General features: G+C 43.0%; 2 protein-coding genes across 4 annotated transcripts in view; both read left to right on the top strand.

The window, feature by feature from the left end:
- The first annotated feature begins 3,795 nt into the window (after positions 1–3,795).
- Positions 3,796–7,634, top strand: cyb561a3a (cytochrome b561 family, member A3a). Of its 3 annotated transcripts, none has more exons than XM_030105326.1 (7): positions 3,796–3,814; positions 4,275–4,420; positions 5,278–5,482; positions 5,950–6,158; positions 6,242–6,396; positions 6,474–6,642; positions 7,436–7,634. In XM_030105326.1, exons 2-7 carry the CDS (start codon positions 4,301–4,303, stop codon positions 7,460–7,462), a joined length of 885 nt encoding a protein of 294 aa, XP_029961186.1. In that variant the 5' UTR covers positions 3,796–3,814; positions 4,275–4,300; the 3' UTR covers positions 7,463–7,634. The 3 variants fall into 3 exon arrangements, with proteins under 3 accessions (XP_029961186.1, XP_029961185.1, XP_029961187.1); XM_030105325.1 differs by lacking the exon at positions 7,436–7,634 and adding an exon at positions 6,865–7,429; XM_030105327.1 differs by lacking the exons at positions 3,796–3,814; positions 4,275–4,420; positions 7,436–7,634 and adding exons at positions 4,490–4,620; positions 6,865–7,429.
- A 7,759-nt stretch (positions 7,635–15,393) lies between these two features.
- The window catches only part of loxl2b (lysyl oxidase-like 2b), a 32,929-nt gene continuing 28,127 nt past the window's right edge, over positions 15,394–20,195 (top strand). The window contains exons 1-3 of the mRNA XM_030105322.1: positions 15,394–15,456; positions 17,933–18,280; positions 18,436–18,611. Of these exons, the coding sequence (XP_029961182.1) occupies positions 17,944–18,280; positions 18,436–18,611 (513 nt within the window). The 5' untranslated portion in view covers positions 15,394–15,456; positions 17,933–17,943. The remainder of the gene's footprint in view (positions 15,457–17,932; positions 18,281–18,435; positions 18,612–20,195) is intronic.

Raw genomic sequence — 20,195 nt, 5'->3', positions numbered from 1 at the left:
GTTTTTTGTAACGTCACGAAGAAAGCAGTCAAGTTACCAGATTTCTTCATCAGGGAATCTCAGATTTGTTGATTCTATATTGCTGAAGCTATGTTGCTGCTCGGACTCTCGTCCTATTTAAACACTACCAACCTTCGTTTTAAAGGTTTTCATTCTTCTGGATTCTTGTATTCTCTTTAAGGTGCAAAGACAACAAACGACTCAAAACAACATGACCTGTATTTGTTCTACATTGTTATGTCCGCCCTAAAAGACAGAAACTGGTTTTTCAAACAGCCCTGCTTCAGACGACACACTCCTTCCTGTGATAATACACACTCTCAAAAGAGCCTGACGACTGGAAACAAGACGTGAAGCTCAGGTGCACACACGAGAGGGATCAATCAGGAACAGTGTTTGATCCCGCTCGCGAAGATAAAGCAGAGTCACGACTGCCGGAAGACACGGAGATTCAAAGGAGACGGCGCCTTGTGATGGCTGAGTCACGCTCGCTCTCTGACATGTTTTCACTGATATGATTCCACTCCGTTAACGGAGCCGGATTATGTGGTGGAAATAGAGGCGTTCAGCCGTCGTCTCAGACAGCAAAATGATACTGATGGGTCTCTGGGAGTAGATCTTGTCAGATTCCTCCTCTATACTTCCAGATAATACTGAGATAACGGAAATCCTCTGTGTGCGATACTGATTAAACTGCTGGAGATCATTGAAGGCAACACACAAACGTGATGGAATATATGAACAAACCGTCATCCACAGATGTGGATTTGCGTCTCACTAATGAGCTTTGCAGTGGATTAATGAGTGATATACCATACTGCTGGATTACAGCGTGATGCTCAGCTGGTCATAATTACCATTTCAAATCAGCGATCTTGCAGCACATACGGTTGATGGAGCCGCTTCACGCAGTGATGCTAGCTGTAAGGCGCTAACGGGTCGGCGTGCCGCTTCCAAAACTTCTGCATTAATCAGACCGTCGTCATGGATTCGGCTCAGTTTAAGGCTCTTTTTTACCCCCATCTTTCACCCCCTCAGAGATTCAGCAATTTGACTGCCGTTTCCTGTGATTATTGGTGAGACCCCAAGAAGCCCAGCTGCCACTCCACAGACTTCATTCTCATTCTGCGATAACAGCTCCATTGGCTCCGCGCAGCTGCCAGTGGCATCCACCATCCGAAGGCAGAGTCCCAAAGCCTCTTGTCTGAGCGTGTGTGTGTGTGTGTGTGTGTGTGTGTGTGTGTGTGTGTGTGCGTGTGTGTGTGTGTGAGAGAGAGAGAGAGAGATGGTGAGAACCAAAAGGCCTTTGGGACCACACTGACATCCAGTCGTGATATTTCCACCGGTTTCCTTTTGGAGGAGAGCGCGGCTCTTGAGTTGTTCCCCCATCGCTCGCGACACAAAGCCCGTAATGCGGCGGCGCTCGGTTAGCGTGCCCTCAATTCCAAATCGCATTTTCACCACCATTGTCCCTACAAGAATAAATTAGATTTGCTGGAAAATGATCCCGCACAATTCCCATGTGAGCGCCGTTTCCGACGAGCGGCGGGTACTTGTGGGTGAATGGGGCCTGATTTTTGGATGAAAGCTATGATGATCACTACATTCAGGCCAAGGAAGAAGGAGATAAAGCAGCTTGCCGGTCTTGATGCCAAGAGTTCTGGTTATCAGTGTAGAGAAGAGAATAAAAAACACAAAAAAGACTTCCATATTTCTTTTTGTGGGGGGTGGTCTCGGGTTTTCTACACAGAACTTGAAGGACAGTCTATGTGAAAAGGAGCTTCAGAACATACTGCCTCTCTGGAAACAAGAAGAGATGTTCCCCGTCTCTTAATCTCAACCTGTTATACTGATGGAAATCTTACCGGTGAATACATTTTAAAAGGTAGAAAGGTCACAGTGGCAGAACCAGCGATGTCTGTCAGAGGAGGTGGGACGGCGGGGGGTCATATCTGATTCACGGAGTCAGCTTTTCTCCTCGCCGCCGACAGAGCGACTCGGCGCCATAGATCAGCGAGACTTCACACATTTCTACTTGACTTCTGGGTTTGCCCCAGGACAGAGTCGTTTACTCCGCACGTTCTGTGGCACGATAAACCAAATGTCAGGAGTCGTGGCGGTGCTCGTATTTCCAGGGAGCGCGGCGAGTTTTCTGACCTGCTCTAGTCTGTAAAGTCACGATCTTAAACCGGCGAGCGGCAAAGTCCTGAGTAAAATTCATTATTATCACCGTTTCAACAAGCAGGAGACATTTAACAGCTCAGCCCCTCAACCCAATGAACCTTCTGAAAAATTAACATGGCTTTCACCGTTTCTGTTACCGATCATTTTCTGAGACAAAAACGTAAAAACGATCTTGAAACGCTGGTGTTGAAGTCGTCAGACTTCCACCGGCTCACTCAGCTCTGATTTTTATGCACAGCTTCGCAGCAAAAAACACTTTCAATTTTAAAACAGGTAAGCATTTATCAGAAAACACCTTCCGTGCCCTGAAGCGTTCACCATCTGCTCCATCACAAAGAGCACCAACAGCTCGTGCATGAGGGGAGTGTGTGTCCACCGTGTGTGTGCGTGGATTCCTTTGTGTCCCTTCAGCAGTTTCATCCCAGCAAATGTGCAGCAGACACCTTGAATCCCCCCGTATGCAGACATGTGAGGGGTGATGAATAATGTGTGTCACATGGTGATCTGAGAAACATCTGAGTGTGGGACGGTGCTGCTGTGGTTACCACCGAGCACCAACGGAAGAAAATATACAGAGAGGGAGCACAAGGAGTGGATGTGTTCGAAAGGTCAGGAGTTTCTGGCTCATACTGTGAGATCCAGAAGATACTGTGGAATAAACTGTGCGCTTTAATTATTGATGTTCTTTTCACTCTTGTTTCATCATATTTCAGTGCAGGGTTGTCAAACTCATTTCAGTTCAGGGGCCACGTTGTTTGATTTTTTAGCAAGATTGATTTTATTTGATCAGTTCAAATTACTTTATAATGAGTGAAAGTCTTGCCGCTTCATTCAAACAATAAAACAGGATGAAAAGTCACTTTGAATGTGGAGGACCGCCTGCTGCAGACATCCTGACTAATACTGCCTCCAGGTGGAGCTGAAACACAACACATCTCTGCAGGTCGCGTGCAGCCCTTTTCTTCTTCTTCTTCTTCTTCCTCCTCCTCCTCCTCCTCCTCCTCCTCCTCCTCCTCCTCAATCCGGACAATTCCAGTCTGTTTTATTGGCTGCAATGCCTCATGGGTTTATTGTTATATTGTTTGGTTTTCTTCTACTGTAAATGCATTTGTATGAAGTGTTTCCATAATAATTCTTTATGAGAGCTGAATTTCATGTTTTATCCAGTCAAACTGCATATTTACAGATATGGCAATGAACAGGTGCTGTTTTTTCAGGTATCTGCACTTCATGAGATCATTTTTCTTACATCTGCAGACACACATCTGAACTTTTCTTCTACTTCTTTTTATCATGCAAAAGCTACAGGAGACAATTTGAAAGTAGTCAAGTTGCATTATATCTGCCCAAACCACTGGTTTTTGTTAAAAAAACAAAGAGAAATTCAGTTTTACATGAAATCCAACCAGGTATTGTTTTTTTTTTCTTTTACTTTGATAAATGATTTGGCTATGTGAGCTACTTGTATAGATATAGAAGGTATTTGTACATCACTTGATTAAATAACGTGGGAGCTTATTGAGAACGTTTCAAACGTGTAGTCACAATGAAGCGGTTCAAGGTTTATAAATATGAGAATACAAGACTACATCTCCCATAAAGCCTTGCGCGGGACCAGGAAGCTGGTTAGGTAAATACATCTTCGTCGGATTGAAAGTGTTTTTCTTGTAAATGTATCTTTCATTCAGTCATATTTTAAGGTTTTGTGTCGTCTATTTATAGTTTTCCTTTATCTAGGATAGGTACACAATTATACAATGTCTGGAAACGTATAAATGTTTGATGTGACGCTCAGATGTAGTCATACGTAACTTCGCCAGACCTCGTTTGTAAACATGCTAATTTAAGGTCGCTCAAGCTAAAACGAGATAAATCAAACCGTGTATTTGCATGTAGTGACATACAAATTTCAGTTTTGTTGAAGTTGTTTAAATCGGCGCAGGTAAAACTTGCGTGAGAGGTATGGTACGTATTTATGGATTAGTTGTAGATGTTGACATTGCTACGTAAAAGTAAATCCGCATTTGTGGCCTGCGTCAGGAGCGTCAAATAATTTATTTATTATTTTAAATGCTTTCCATGGCTAAAAGAGACGTCTGACATCTGGAGGTGGCAGATGAAGCGGGGTGACCGATCTTCATCCTCCAGCTGTGCCCCCGTTTCTCAGTGTTTCCCCCTCCGAGCGGCTGCTGCTGCATGTGGAAGTGAGACCTCCTCTGAACCGCACAGAGACCAAGTGAGGACACACACACACACACACACACACACACACACACACACACACACACACACACACACACACACACACACACACACACACACACACACACACACACACACACACACACACACACACACACACAGTCAAACATTGTCCAGGGCTGTCATGACACGACTGTAGGAAGTGTTTTCAGTGTCAGAGCTGCTTTGAACGAGGTGAGACAAACTTTCCTTTATTTAACACACACACACACACACACACACACACACTGCTACAAAGATCGAAACTGTTAATTGACAGTACATTCAGTGTTATTTTTCCATGACAATGTGAGGCTTTATGTCACTTCATTAAGCTTCGACAGTGTGTGGTCAGCGTTCTTTCTTCTCATATAAGCTGAAATGTGTGTGATGGTTGTGGTGTCTCATTTCCTTACATGTTTGTGTGTATTTTCACTAGTTTAATCCTCCATTAACATGGTTTCAAGTGAAAGTGATAAACTTAAATTGCATTTCGGTGGTCCAGTTACATGACAACAGTTCTCAGAGCAGATGAAAATGAAGCTTTTTTAAAAATTGCAGCTCAGTGGAACTTTTTGAAAATGTTGTGTCTCGAGAATCTGGGAAAATGCACCTTTTCTGAAAGTCTGAAACTCTGCATGCAGACCACAGCCGTGTGAGGGACTTCATTCCAGAAACCTGGAAACCTTCAGAATTTTCAAAATGTTGCCATGTAAACCATGTAAAACCCAAAAAGTCAGGCGGATCGTGAAGCCCCGCTTCTGAAAGCAGTGTCTTGTGACAGACTGGTGGGCCTGTCCAGCGCGTCCTTCCCTTTCATATGTCTTCCTGTTCCGTCCTCTGTCGCCGCAGCGAGCCGGCGTCCTCAGGATGAGCTCCATCACCACCTTCTACGCCTGCCACCTGCTGCTGCTGGCGCTGAGCCTGGCCTGCGTGGTGTGTGTGTGCGTGTGGAACAGCCGGTGGCGCGGCGGCTTCGCCTGGGACGGCTCCAGCCTGCAGTTCAACTGGCACCCGGTGCTGATGGTGGTGGGCCTGGTGGTGCTGTACGGCAACGGTGAGGGACTTTTCTTTTTCCCTTCTTCATTTTTTTTTTAAAAATACTATTGTGATTTTCACTTCTGCTTCTCACTTCTGCTCTTCTTCCTCATGACAGACAGGTTGTATTTAGGTAATTACACCCTGTGAGTGTTTTGGAGACTGAGCATGTAATTTGGTGTATTGTGAGACTGGGTCTGCAGTCACTGTTCTGCCACAACTTTCTTTCAAGCGTCATTTCTCACTGCCTGAACGTCGTCCACGCTGTATAATCTTCCTTCGTAAAATAAATGCTTGAAACTGGAGCGAGTGCCACTAATGCACGTCAGACTTCATAATCCTGACATTCAGACCGCGTTTCTACAATGTTTCTAGTGGAAAACGTGTTGTTTTTGTGTTCATTTCAGAAGATTCCTGTTGATGTGGCAACATTTTGAAAACAGAAACGCAGAACGTTAAAGCCAAAGTTTTGTGTTCCCACTGCAGGAGCGGTGCTGTACCGCATCCCTCTGACCTGGGGTCAGAATAAACTCCCCTGGAAGATCCTCCACGCTGCATTCATGCTCCTCGCTCTCATCCTCTCCATCGTCGGACTCTGCGCCGTGTTCGATTTCCACAACACCAACAAGATTGCAAACCTCTACTCCTTACACAGCTGGATCGGAATCGTAGCCGCCGTTCTTTTTGCCTTTCAGGTAAAGGGATCTCTGTTTGTGTTTTGTTTTGTTTTATTTTCTCATTTGGAGTGCGTTACATGTGCTTGTGTGCGTCCACGCAGTGGGCGGCAGGAGCTGCCGGCTTCTTCCTGCCCTGCTCTCCTCCCGCGCTGCGTAGACTCCTGAAGCCCGCCCACGTGTGGTTGGGAGGCGCCATCTTGATCCTCAGCATCGCTGCATGCATCTCTGGTATCAACGAGAAGCTCTTCTTCGTCCTGTAAGGTTTCTTTTCTTTCATGTTGCATCTGAAAGTGTTGAATTATTCACCTTAAAATGTGTTTCGTCTTCCCGCAGGAAAGGAAATGATGGCAAGAGTCAGCCGTACGCCTCCCTCCCCTCCGAGGCTCTGCTGGGGAACTTCTTAGGGGTTCTGATCGTCGCCTTCGGTTTGGTCGTCTTCAGGATGTTATCCAACCCGCTGTGGCAGAGACAGGAGTCCAGCCCCCAGGACCTGCCGTACTCGGTGAGAATCCCCTCACAGCTAAATTATATTGAACACGATAGGAGGATTCAGGCCTCATTTACACCACAACATGCCTTTACTCGACAGTGTTTGGCCGATAGTGAGCGCTGTTGTTTGTTTTTGTAATGAAATCACTTTAACAATGGAGAACACAGACATTCAAATGGACAGAACACCAAGATGGATTGTTGTTATGGTGACTGTCAACTCTAAAACTACCAGGACCAGAAGAATATGAACTGTGACCAGGACGAGGAGGATATAGAGGGGGACAAGGACCCGGACCCGGAGGATATGGACTGGGACGACCACGACCACGACTTCGACTATGACTTCGACCACGACTATGACTAGGACTGGGACCAGGATCAGGACCAGGGATCACTGGGATTCACACCACTCTGGAGGAAAACATTGTTCTTATTGTCCGTCTGCTGCGCATGTGCAGAGCAACCATTTAATATTGCTGTGGCACAAATGTGGAATAGCTGCATTTTCAGAAAGTTGCATCTTTCCTTGTTTCCACAGACACGTGGTTGGAGCATTTTCCAAAACTTGTGTTTACGTCCATTTCCACAGAGTTGTAATCGGAGCGTTTTTGAAAAAGTTGAATTTTCCCTTGTTTCCATGGATTTGGAACATTTTCAAAAAGCTCTGATTCCAGTGGCACTGAGCACCGTTGTCTTGTAAACGGACGCCTAAAAAGCAACAAGAGTGTTTCCAGCATTTTCATTGTTGATCCTTGAACTCTTGAATCTTTCAGTGATTGTCCTGATCTGCTTTGTCTTCACAGCCGCTGCTTCAGGATGAAAACCAGTGAATGTTTGAAGAAAAAGGAAAAATCGCTCTATGAATCAGTAAAATCAACGCAAACTAAATCTGAATGTAAAAACAGCTTCTGAAGTGTTTTCTCTGTCATGGGTGTAAATATTTATTTGAAATTATATTTAAGATTGCTGTGTCCTTGTGTTCACACAATAAAAATGATGTTTTTCATGAAACTTGAGGTTATTCTCTCCTTCAACCTGTCCCAGGATGCACTGCAGCTCTTCTCTCCTGGAGCAAGATCATTTTCTAAGTACTGGGAATTGTGGTTCCAGAAAAAACAACAATCAAATTTTCCTTTTATTCCACAATTTATGGCAAAAAAGTTTTCCTGCAGCAGAACAATGACACCTTGCAGATGTGGTGAACATACTCGGATCAGCAGATATAAGTAAGTATGGAATAAACAGTGGAGACGGAGGTGTAGAGTGGTAAGCACCGCCCCCTCACATCAAGAAAACCTGTGTTTGAATCTGGGCTGACTTTATAAGTAAACAAACAGGATGTGGTATCAGTAGCATCATAGGCCTCTTTTTTTTCTCCTAAAAATGCATTTTTGATGCAAGTAGATGTAGACAGTGGAATTGTTGTTTAGGTTTGCCGTGTTGCTTCACATCGTGAAGACTTGGGTCTGATTCTGACTGGAGAGGTTTTCATGTTCTTCCTGTGCCTGCATGAACTTTCTCCGAATGCTCTGTTCGTTTGTGTTGTAATGTATGAAATCCCACCAAACCTCTTTAAATCCAGTAGTTCTTTGCTAAAGGTGCTGCAGAAAACTCTTTTTTGTCTTTTGCAGCATTTCTCCCTCTCAATGTTTTATTGCTTTTTTGATTATTAAACCATTTGAAGTGCACATGAAAGAATCCGTCAAAACGCCTCTCGTCAGATTTGAGGCCATCTGCTCCAAAGACTCTCTGTGAAACCATGGAAACTGCTTTCATCCTCCCAAAACTATAATAAAAGCAAACAATCTGTCAGAGTAAACTCCCATCTCTATTTAGTGTCTGATTTGAGAACCACTCCTGATTCTGCTGGAGGCTTTTCAGCTTCTTTTTTCTGACTTTAAGGTTGCCTGGGGTTCATTGTTGATGGCTCCAAACAGCTTTCTGTTGACACTCAAACAATGCTGCGGCTGATATCCCTGGAAGACTCCTCACACCGTTTTCCCTGAAATATGAAAAAGTAATGGCTGCGGCCGTAACGCCAGTGAACACCAGCCCAGCGCAGACAGCGCACGGGGTTTGTTTGTTGACCTTCACGTCCAATTCTTCCTTCATTTGTCAAAAAGCCACAGAGCGCAGAAGTTGAGAAAAGCTCGGAGGAAGTCTGCAGAGAAACCAGTGAAAAAATATGGCTTGGTGTCGTTTGCCAGACGTTTAGACTGCAGTGAGGTGAGGCTGGAAAAAAACCTGGAGGTCTGATTGAAAGCATGTGGCGCTCTGTGGTGACTCACAATATGGCAAATCTGCAAATCTCACAGTGCAGCATTTTTAGTAATTCCTCTTTTTTCCCTCTTTACATGGAAATGTGAGTTATGAGTACCACACTGGTGTCAAAAAAAAAAACAAAAAAACCCGAACTAAGCAGTTTCTGGAATGCAAACTGAAAATGAATACATTGGCTAGGTTTTCTCTTGATCTTAGACCTCGTTCTAAAGTACATGACACTACTGCAGTTTATGGGTCCAGTTTACAGTTTAATGATGGAGAAGGTTTAAAGGGTTGGAGCCGTCTCGTGATCATTTATAGCCATGTTGTTGTACAATAATCCAAATAAAAACCTTTGAGGTGAGACTGCCCTCATAAACAGTGCTGGGCAAGATACTTTTAAAGAGTAATTAGTTATAGTTACTAGTTAAGTCTTCAAAAAAGTAACTGGTTAGTAGCTAAGGCTGCTTGCATACCAGACTCAGTTCTCCTGCGTAGGTGGGAATCTATCCTCACCACTCCATGTCTGCTCACCAGACAGTTTCTAACTCTTTCTTTGTGCGCCTGCTTCTTCTGACTCGTGCCGTTGGCTTTGTTTATTCTGCTATCTGCTCCGAGACAGATGTTCTCAGGGGGTCCAGAGTTCACCAAAAAGATCCAGATCTTTGATCAGGGAGCTTTCACACATGAATAAATGATGAGGATTTACCCAGATAGTCCTGATTTAGTCAAAGGTCTGGCTTTCACACGGCTGGTGTGAAAACACCCAAAGTTACAATATTTTAAAAGTAACTAATTACTTGGCAAAGTAATTATTGTGTTACTTAAAGTAAACATGTTTAAATACGTCAAAGAATTTGGAACCCCTCTCAATGGAATTTTAAGATACATGATCAATTATTTATCATAAAATTGAACTCATGATTAATGAAATAAATGGATGCTTGACAGACTGAATTACAAACAAGAAACACGACTTTGTGACAATCAAACTTCATTTGTAACTGTAGATAGAATTTCTACATTTGTACAAGAAAACACAACAGATATATGTCAATAGATGTATGTGCTTATATTTAAAAGCTGCCTTTGAATGATCAGGACTCTCTGTAGCGGAATCTCTGTCCTTTCACGTGACGCTCTTTGCATCTATATGGTTCCAGCATACTCCACGGCTCAGCTGGACTCCAGAGGAGGAAAAGCCAAGCTGAAAGCGATGAATGAAAACCACACCTCATTTTATTGTCAGTGACACTGGAAGTAAACACTAGAAAAAGTAATTAGTTAGATAACTTGTTACTAAAACTAGTAATGCCGTTTATTTTGATACCGTTGCTCCCATCACTGGTCTAAAGCGCAATTTGACTGAGATTTGATTTGATTTATTTGGATCCCCATTAGCATGGCAATGCCAAAGCTATTCTTCCTGGGGTCCATACAACATCTTCACAATGTGTTAATGCAGCCACATTATCTACAAAACAATCCATATACAAATACAACACAAGAGAGAGCCATGCAAACTAGATGATGGTGTCATTCAGAAGTTTCCTGAGGAGTTGCAACAACGTATTAGTTTTGAATGACGTCATCATCTTGGTTGACCTAGATATGCAAATGAACTGGTATGCAAATTAGATGACGACATCATTTTAGAACGTTCCTGACGAGTTGCAACAATGTATCAGTTCTAAAGCAACATTGCTTTTTTTTTTTTACAAAACACAATAAAGTGCATCATATTTATTTCAATTTTTAAGCATTTGATGTAAATATTGTCATTATTATCAATACAACATTGATGTTACTCACTTTCATTGAAAGGTGCAATAAGTCACATAACCTCCCCCACCCCCTCCTCCCCTTGGGAGAGTGTAGATTTTAAGTGAGTTACAGCGTTGCTTGACTGACAGCGCGGTTATAAAACATACAGAATGTTGGGCTGCTTGATTGGCAGCCTCGGTAACTCATATACGATTGGCTCTATAACCCGGAAGTGTGACGGTCTAGCCCCGCCCACCGAAGCGAACAACCCCCGCCCACCGAACCACACCGAACAACTCAGTTGGTTAGAAAAACTTGACCAAGAGATTTTGGATGGAGATGACAGCTTGTTTAAAGGGAATGTTTCTTCAATGGCCAGTAAAAAATGAAAATGTATTTAAACATTTTTGCAGTATATTTCCCACTTATTGTACCGGTAAATCATTACGAAAACTGTAATATGTGCAACAGAACTCACCATTCAATTGAATTCAGCTTTATTTATATAGTGCCAAGTACAACACAGTCACAGATACTTTTACAGAGAAAACCCCAACAGTTCAGTTCCATATGAGCAAGGATAAGCCACTGAGCACGAATGCTATTTCAGCAACACATCTTCAGCAGGGTAAAACTAACCTGTCTCACAACGACGTTCTAATCCCAGCCCAATAATTTACATCTCGTAATTTACAATTTCTTTAACATGTTAAGAAATTAAGATTTCTCTCTTTGCTGATGACTGATTCTTGGAGCAATCAGGTTCCAAAGTTAGTTTCAAGCCTTTAAAAATAACATTAGAGATTTCCAGTTTCATTTTGACAGAACTGGAGAATGTGGCGATGTTACGGTTCAGGAAGCTCAGCAAGCAACACCACTGAAAGGCTATTGTGATTATGAGAGACCTACTCAGTTGCTCTTATTTAAAAACTGTAATTTTTTTCAAGGTTCCTGTCATGATCTAAGGCAGGATATAGGTTTCTTCGTTTATTTCACTAGCTCAGCCCAACATTGTGATGTCAAAAAACTCTCAGGCTGTATGCTCCCTCACACACAGCCCTGCTGGCTACGGTAGTCTCATTTGGTCAAAAGGCTGTCACACAACACTTTCAACACTGATGAAAATCCTAAATCTTACAGTCAGAGATGTAACACACTTTTTGTTCTGTGGAAAGTCCGTTTTCCTCACCTCTACACGTCGATAAATGAAAGATGTGGTCATTCGGACGTTCAAACGTTGATTTTATGATTTTTAAGTTAAAAATCCCCATATTAACAGCTTTTGGTGTACTAATTCAGTGAATAAAGTAAACAAATGACAGAAATTTGCTTTTATTTCTGAAGGAACCGTTAACAAAAAAGTTGATGCATTCTAGTATGTAGAGTTGACCCTAAAACCCTAAACCTGACCAATGGCCCCCAACCTGAAGCACTGAACTGACTCATGATGTGTTATTATAATTCTAGTTTTGTGACAATGTATGCTTTGAATGCATCATGAATGACACCTGGACTGGCTCCATGTGGTGAAGACGTTTCACTTCCCGTCCTGCAGGTTTCCATTCCTGACACACTCGGTTAAAGCTTGCAGAGAACCTGTTGTTTTGCAGATCAAACCCACGTTCTTTCCAAAAAGGTGACATTATTAATAACCCTGATTAAAAAAAAACTGTGCGAATGTGTTCTGCAGATCCTTCTCCTGAAGTCGTGACAGCTGAGGTTTCACCCTGCGCTTCGTGGCAGCGTCTCCGCCCAGACATTAAAGAAGGGGAAGATGAAGTGAGTTCATGCAACACTGATCACGATCAGTCACAGCTTGATGTGCCATCTTTTTTTCTCAAATATGAAAGATCTGGCAGCAACGCACCTGCAACGCACAGACCGACGCCGCAAACGGCTGACAGCGAGACACATAATCATCAAATGGCACAATGAAAGCGGCAAACGGTTTGAAGCCTCCGTGTTGTAAAAGCACCAGCACGAGCCGGGAGTCACACAGCAGAGGAGGAAGGCAGAGCAAAGAGTCCCCAGCCTTTCATCTGCTGGTGAAACAGTCGCATGAGCGATGCAACTTCAAGACTTTTCCTCCAGTTCAAAACAACACGCTGCCAAAGCTGCAAAGCCACTAATGAGCCGGCTGGATTCTGCTGTGAGGGGGAAATAAAGAATCAAGACAAGAAACAAAAACCCTGTAAGAGGAGGTGATCTAACACATCTGCAACTTTATTTCTGGAAATCAGAGTCATTTCATTGGACTGTAAAAAGTTTGCCACGTAACTTAGAGAGCTACACCAGAGCTGAGTCCAGTCCAGAACCAGTTCCGATACTCCTTGTAGCCCATTAAAACATGACTTTTCAAACCCCAACAGTGGAGCCACACTCACTTTGTTTTAGGCAGCATCTTCAGTACAGCAGCGCTCAGCGCATCGGAGAACCACTTTGAGAACGCTCCGGAAATGCTTAATACAGTTTTCCTCAGTAGTGTTATGGCACCCAGTCCAGATTCTCCTGGTCCTGGTCCTGGTCCAGACTGTGCTGGACTTAGTAGTTTTGGAGTGCAAACACAGCAAACACAACAAACGTCCTGTAAACGGTTCCTTATTCAGTTGTTTTTTTTCTTGCACTATTTTGGTCCCAATAGGAGCTTTTGTCCTTCTTGTAAAAATAGTACTGCTTCTAAATTCTCATTGGACGTCATTAACAAAATTTCATAATCCTGCGTTTTTATTGGAAAAGTGATGTGTTCTGTAACTTATTCACTTCAAATAGTTTTGAGGAAATAAGTAGAAGCTGGCAGTCACTTGAAAAGTGCTGATGCAGAAACTGCTTCAGCCTTTTATAAACCGTTTACTGTAATTCAACTTTTCTGAAAGTGCAATGAAGTTATCTACATTTTCATGACTTTTTCAAGTCAGAAATTAATTTCTTAGGCCATCAATAGATACGTTTTTAAGTAGGAATCTCATGAAAATCACATTTATTTTAGAATTTAAAGAAGAAAACTGATTGTCAAATAGTTAATTTATTATGAGTTTTTATACATTTGATTTATCTCCAAACATGCACCATATGATTTCAATTGCTGCTGGTTTTTGTTTGAACAAAACAGGAGCACATCAGACTCCACCCATTTCCTCAAGTGAGTCCACCTGCAGACTTGGTGAAATAGATGGAGTCTAGTGTACAAACTGTAACATTCAGCACACATAAAAAAAAAAATCAAAATTTTGATAAAAAACATTTAACAAGTGTACAAATTTGAAAAGAGGGGACATTATGTCTCTATGACGGTCTTCCTTTGTATCTAAACTGCTGCATTTTCTGTTTTTAATTAAAAAAATCAATGATTTATATTCCATAATGTGTTTCAATATGTAGAAAAAAGTTGGCATATATTCATAACAGTAATCACTCTTCCTAAATTGACCATGAATGATTTTTTTTAATGAAAAATTAAAACCTAAAAAAAATGTTTTTGGGCCACATGGGGGCAGCAGTGATAAACTGACGAACCAAACACTCAACTCTAGCTTGAAGCTGTTTTTCCTTGATGTTCAAAATTAATGCAATACTTTGGCTTTTAGACAGGTGTTTTGAGAATAACCAGACATTAATAGATGATACTCACAACCTTGAATTAAAATGATTTTAAAACATATATAAGTAATAGAAACTATAAGTCAATGATCAAACCATCTTGGTCCATAGTGTTGCTGGATCAGCTTCAGTTGTTTCATGACTGTTTTAAGAATCAGTTTAGATCAGGGATGTCAACATAAGGCCTGTGGACCAAAACTGGCCCACAACAAGCTTCAATCGGGCCTGCCAAGCCAACAAGCAAATTGTAAAACTTCCCAAGAATACAGTGATATCACGTAACAGACAGAAGACAACAATGAGATGCGACCTTGATGAGGTGATCGGTGATGCTGCCATGACAGCTAAGAAGCTAGGTTAGCCTCAAAGCCATGCTGTCAGGTGGAGTTTGTAAAAACATGCAGAATGCAACAGGTGGAGATGCTTTTTTCCATTATATTTTGCCATTAAATTTGTATTTGAATTTAGAATATAGTTGTTTTCAGTAGTAATTGTTTGGTTTTGCAAACATATGGACATCTCCATCATGTACACTCAGAAAGAAAAAATAATTTCTATGAGAGCTGTTTTAATCTATACAGGTTTTTTCAAGTAACATCAAATAATATATTTTCCTAATGTGAAAAAAGAGGCAGAAACTGACCACTTTCTGATCTCCTGCAGCAGTGATGCATCATTGGAGTCTTGTTGGATCACTTTAAAGGCACAGTGCAGATATTACAGGCCAACGAAATTCAAATTAGATAGCTAGTAAAACTCTAAATAAAAAACCATAAATTAAAAGATTACTAATTATTGTTTTCTGAGATAAATGATCATTAAAGATACATGAAAATCAATTTTAAAGACAAAAAAGTAAAACCAAAACAAATACATCAGTTGTTTTTCCAACTTTCTTAATTGTGTCCGTTTTTTTCGACGGTCCTTGAAAGCAGCGTGTGTTCCAGGTGCTGGCACGCGCAGTCTTCCACGTCCCGGCCCAGCCCCGGACCCTCCGCTGACCTCACCCCGGAGGAGGGCGGCTGTGGGCGGGGCCGCTCCGGACCGCTCCCCGCTGCAGAGCGGGGGGGTGGGGGAGGTTTGGGAAGCAGGGGGCGGCTGGAGGAGAGGAGGACTGCTGTAGTCCGGGACCGGGACTCTCTCTCTCACTCTCTCTCTCTGCAGCTTCAGGAGGCTCCTGCTCTCACCACAGGGACGAAAAGTAAGTTCACTCTCAGATTATAGCTTTTTATCCCTTCTGCTTCTGACCCTGATGAGTTCCAGTGATGCAGCACTTTCACTGCTTTATACTTTATGTATAAATGACACATCTTGCCTTCTTTTACATAACTTTACTTTTTCAGACTGCAAACAATGTAAAGGACCTACCTATTAATATACGGATAAAAACAAGAGTTTCTGGTTACAGTTTTTTCAAATGAGGATTTTTTTTGACTATTTCAAAAGTGTTTTGTGTGTCTGTTTAAATAGATGTGGAAAACATTATGCAAATTAAATAGAAGTAAAGTCAGCTGCTTTTGCATCAAGTTTCAAATGCAGCTTTACTGTTCAAACTGTGCTGAAAGTCCTGATGGAGTAGAGAAAAGAGCCTTCTTTTTTCCTCGGTGTGTGCTTGAAGTCTGGAGGTCTTCAAAAGGGCAGGAAGAGACAGGGTTGACATTCTTATAAACTGACATCTTGACCTTTCGGGTCACTGCACAGAGCCCCTCCGGCAGCAGGTGGGACTGTCCCGCACCGCCTTAAAGCTGGAGTCACGTTCATGCAGCCGATGGCTTTTGTAACTAATCTTTGCAGCACATGCAGATGTTTCCGAAGGGGCCAGTTGGTGTTTCACAACTGTCAGGGTTTCTGAAAAGGACTGGAGGTTTCAGATTTCATGCTTTCTGGCTCGGCGGAGTTCTTGACATGTTGTTTTCCACTTGAAGCTAATCGGAGCCAGAAGTCTCCTGGATCAGTTTGATCAGGATGCGGTGAAGTGGCCGCAGCTTCGTGCATCTCCTCCTGAGAGATGAGCGGATTCTAGCTGCCCCACACACGACACACCAAAATCCTGTGTGCGCTCTGGCCGTGTGGCTTCCAGGATCACGTTGGCCATGTTTTTGTAATGACAGCACCGTGCTCAGGCCCGGAGGCTCCGGCCCTCATTCCATGTGCTCATTCTGTAATGTGTGCGTTGATTTCAGCTTGTGTAACCGCTGCCACGTTACAGCGAGGAGAGCAGGAACCCCTGAGCTTGATGGATCTTCCCCGTCCCGCCAGATGTGCTCGCACAAAAAGAGCTTCATTCGGCGTTTAGCATTTTGTGGAAACACAGCTGTTGATGAGTCAAGTAGGCGGTTACAGTTGCATAAACTTCAGCGACAACACTTTGTGTCAGACTTTGAATCGTGAGTTGATATTTCATCTGTGAGCCATAAAAGTAAGGATAGTAGGGAGTAACAGGAATGCACCGATACCATTTCATTAAAGGCCGAGTTTGAGCACTACCCTTTATATGCCTACTGATACCGAGGACCGATACTTATTCAGCTTAATTCATACTCCATGTTATTAAAGACTCTCCAAACCGTGGACATGGCTCGTGCTCTCTGGGTTGGATGAAGACAGCTTTCAGTACTCCGTGCAGTTTCAGACCCGATACTGCTGTTGATATCGGTGTCTAAACCTACAGCAGCTTACCGAGAAAACAGATGATGTAGAAATCGTGGAAATTAACATGCAATTGTGCTAAATTTGCAGATGTTACACTGGTATCTTAAATATGAGTTTTCTCACATTTTCCCACAAGTTTCCTGATACTATGATTTCCTCTTGTACCAGATGGGAGAAACTCTGGCAGAGTCAAATCTGTCCACATGAGTGCAAGCCTGGTGCCGAGGAACTCAATCTCCAATCTTAACTTTCAGCACTTGATTTTATGTCTTGCCAAGGTACTCATAGACAACATTTATTTTCAAAAATTCATCTGATTGTTGTACAGAGCCAGTCTGAGATCTCTCCTCAAAAGCATTAGAAGTGTTGGCAACAAGCAGGATCATTTAAGAACTGCTTGGATGGTGGATTGGGGGTTTGGGATCTAGTTTCCATGGGAACTGTCGACTGAGTTCCAGTGGTGCCAGGAGTTTGATTTTGGTGAGATACACTCTTCTGTGTGTCTTCTGTATTGCTTTTTCCATCTGTTGGAGAACAGGTTATCAAGTATATAGGCGAGATTGACCCTGGACTGACCATCATAAATCACAGAGCAAACACATCCACACCTAGGGTCAATCTGGGGTCACCGGTTTGCCTCAAATGCATATTTTTTATTAACTTCAGGAGGAAGTCAGAATAGGAAACGAAAGCATGCAAACTCCAGACAACAAGGACTTGCCAGGACTCATATGGCGTTCTCACTGTGAGGTGAGAGAGCTAAACACTACACCTCTGCAGCTCTGTATTTCTGTTTGACAGATCAAAAGAAATGAGAAAACAGGAGACAGCTTTCAGGGGGAAAAAAAAAGAAAGATTTGTAAATCTGAAAACCAGAGGGGACTCTTGGTTGTTATTAGCCACTCTTAGCTTGTTTATCGACCTTCATGTGGGAAAGTGTGATTCCTTCCTCTCTGGGATGAAAAATATCTGAGACAGCTGCCAAGTAATTTTAATGAGCTGTTCTCTCTTCCTCTGCTTGTCAGTTTCAAGCAAAATGACGGCCGCCCACATCCTGCTTGTCCTGCTTGCGCTGCTCCAGCTGACCTGCGGCCAGTACGAGCACCTGGGCTACCCGCCGGGCTACCCCGAGCCGGAGCAGGAGCAGTACACCCCCCCGCAGCTGGCGCCGGACACGCCGCGCATCCAGCTCCGCCTGGCGGGAGACAAGAGGAAGCACAACGAAGGCCGGGTGGAGGTTTTCTACAACGGCGAGTGGGGCACCGTCTGCGACGACGACTTCAACATCCACTCGGCGCAGGTGGTGTGCAGGGAACTGGGCTACCTGGAGGCCGTGTCCTGGTCTCCGTCCTCAAAATATGGAAAAGGAGAAGGTGTCTCAGTCTTTTCACTCTCTCCTGATTTTCACCACTGGCTCAGTGTGTGTTTGATCTTTCTGGAAAATCCAACCTCACCGTCCAGAGAACTGTCTGTTTTTCTGGGTTCGTTCCCCGTGATGCTGTGACGAACATCTCCTGTCTCTCCTCAGGACCAATCTGGTTTGACAATCTGCACTGCACCGGTAAAGAAAAGACGCTGGCGCTGTGCCCGTCCAACGGCATCGGCGTTTCAGACTGCAAACACAGCGAAGACGTGGGCGTGGTGTGCAGCGACAGGAGGATCCCGGGGTTTAAGTTCGTCAACACGCTGCCCAACCACGTGGAGGTAAGCCCAACTCAGCGCGAAGCTTTTGTCTCCGGCTGCCTGAAAGGTGACGGCTCGCACACTGACAGCCGGTGTCCGCGTCTTTTCTTTCAGTCAGTTTGCAGAAACACACCTGCAGGTCTGTGAACGTAATGGGGTTGTTTTATGAACAGACAGGTGTCCTGTTGAAATCAGTTTTCTGACAAAGCCTATTTCCAATAGAAACTGTACGACCTTGAAAAATTCAGCAAGGAACTTGTGGAAAGTACAAAAACAAAAAACAAAAAATCAAGGCATTCGAATTCTAAAATTTCTCTCATTTGCCTCAGTGTCCATTTGGCTACCGGAGGATCAGTGAAAGTGTGTCACAGGTGGAAGTAACTGATCATTCATAACTTACTTGACAAAAAAAATACTTCATATCAGATTTATGTGAAAATTTGATCCACTTCTTCAAAAATTACAATGAAGGATAAAATGTTTTAGATGCACAAAATATTGACATGGAGAGAATATTCTTTGATGCCGTAAAAAAAAAAAAAAAAAAGCTGAAAAAGCCTGCTGGAGTCCTTTTCAAACATGTCACCTGACCTGGTGTCAGCTCAGCTGGTTCTGACTGGAACAGAATCATACATCATACATTTAAATAACACAGAACCTACTACAATGAATTTTCCATGCCTGACATTTATATAAGGATCATCGAAACAAACACTCAGCTGCTCCCAGCTCTGAAACTCACTGAAGTAAACTGTTTGTGTGTTGAAGTGGTGTGAAATATGCCAGTGGTAAACACCCACCGAAGTTACAGAACAGGCAGCTGTTTGTTAGGAACATGTTAAATATGTGACGTTGGTTTCAACTGGTGAGGAAAGTGATATTGCAAAAAAAAAAACAAAAACAAAAAAGCTGTCCCCTGAATACATTTTTTTCTGCAGATGCGGGCCCCACGATTTCAAGTAAAACACAAAACCCTCATTGTGTTCTTTCTGGGTGTTAATTTGCTGAAAACGCAATTTTTCTAAAACAATGTCCCAAAGTGAAACGTTTGGGCTCCTTCACCATGTAAACTGGGGAAAACGAGACTTTCTGGAAACACACGTCCTTATTGATGGCATAAACACTGCAACTACACACCACAGCCGTTTCTTGTAGTTCTTCTCCTCATGTGTGACCAGATGGATCGTAACAAATATGGCGGCTCCTGAGTGGCTTGACTCTCAGTCCATAATCTAGTTTTATCGTCCATATTAATAGAGTGACCACAAATATCATCCAGCTTGGTGGTTTGTCCATTTCAATGTCCTTGTACTCTGGATTGTCTTCTGTGTGGATGCGTGTACAAAAACAACCACCAGCGCCACCTCCTGGCCTGGCATGCGGACGGCATGGTTTTCAGTGCTCCTGTCTTTTTTGTCTAAATGGACGCTGCCCTGTAAACGCTCAACTTTTCTGAAACAGAAATGCTAAAACAATGTTTTTTCTCATTTGAAATGTTGTCCTGTAAATGGATCCTCAGACAAAACTCGCTGCAGTTTTACTACTGATTTATATGTTTTGTAATAAATCTCCAGTTTTTTTTGGATGGAGACAACTCTGTACACT

The sequence above is a fragment of the Salarias fasciatus genome, chromosome 12 (assembly GCF_902148845.1).
Source record: "Salarias fasciatus chromosome 12, fSalaFa1.1, whole genome shotgun sequence".
In the NCBI taxonomy this organism is placed as follows: domain Eukaryota; kingdom Metazoa; phylum Chordata; class Actinopteri; order Blenniiformes; family Blenniidae; genus Salarias; species Salarias fasciatus.
This window is presented reverse-complemented; position numbering and strand designations above follow the sequence as displayed.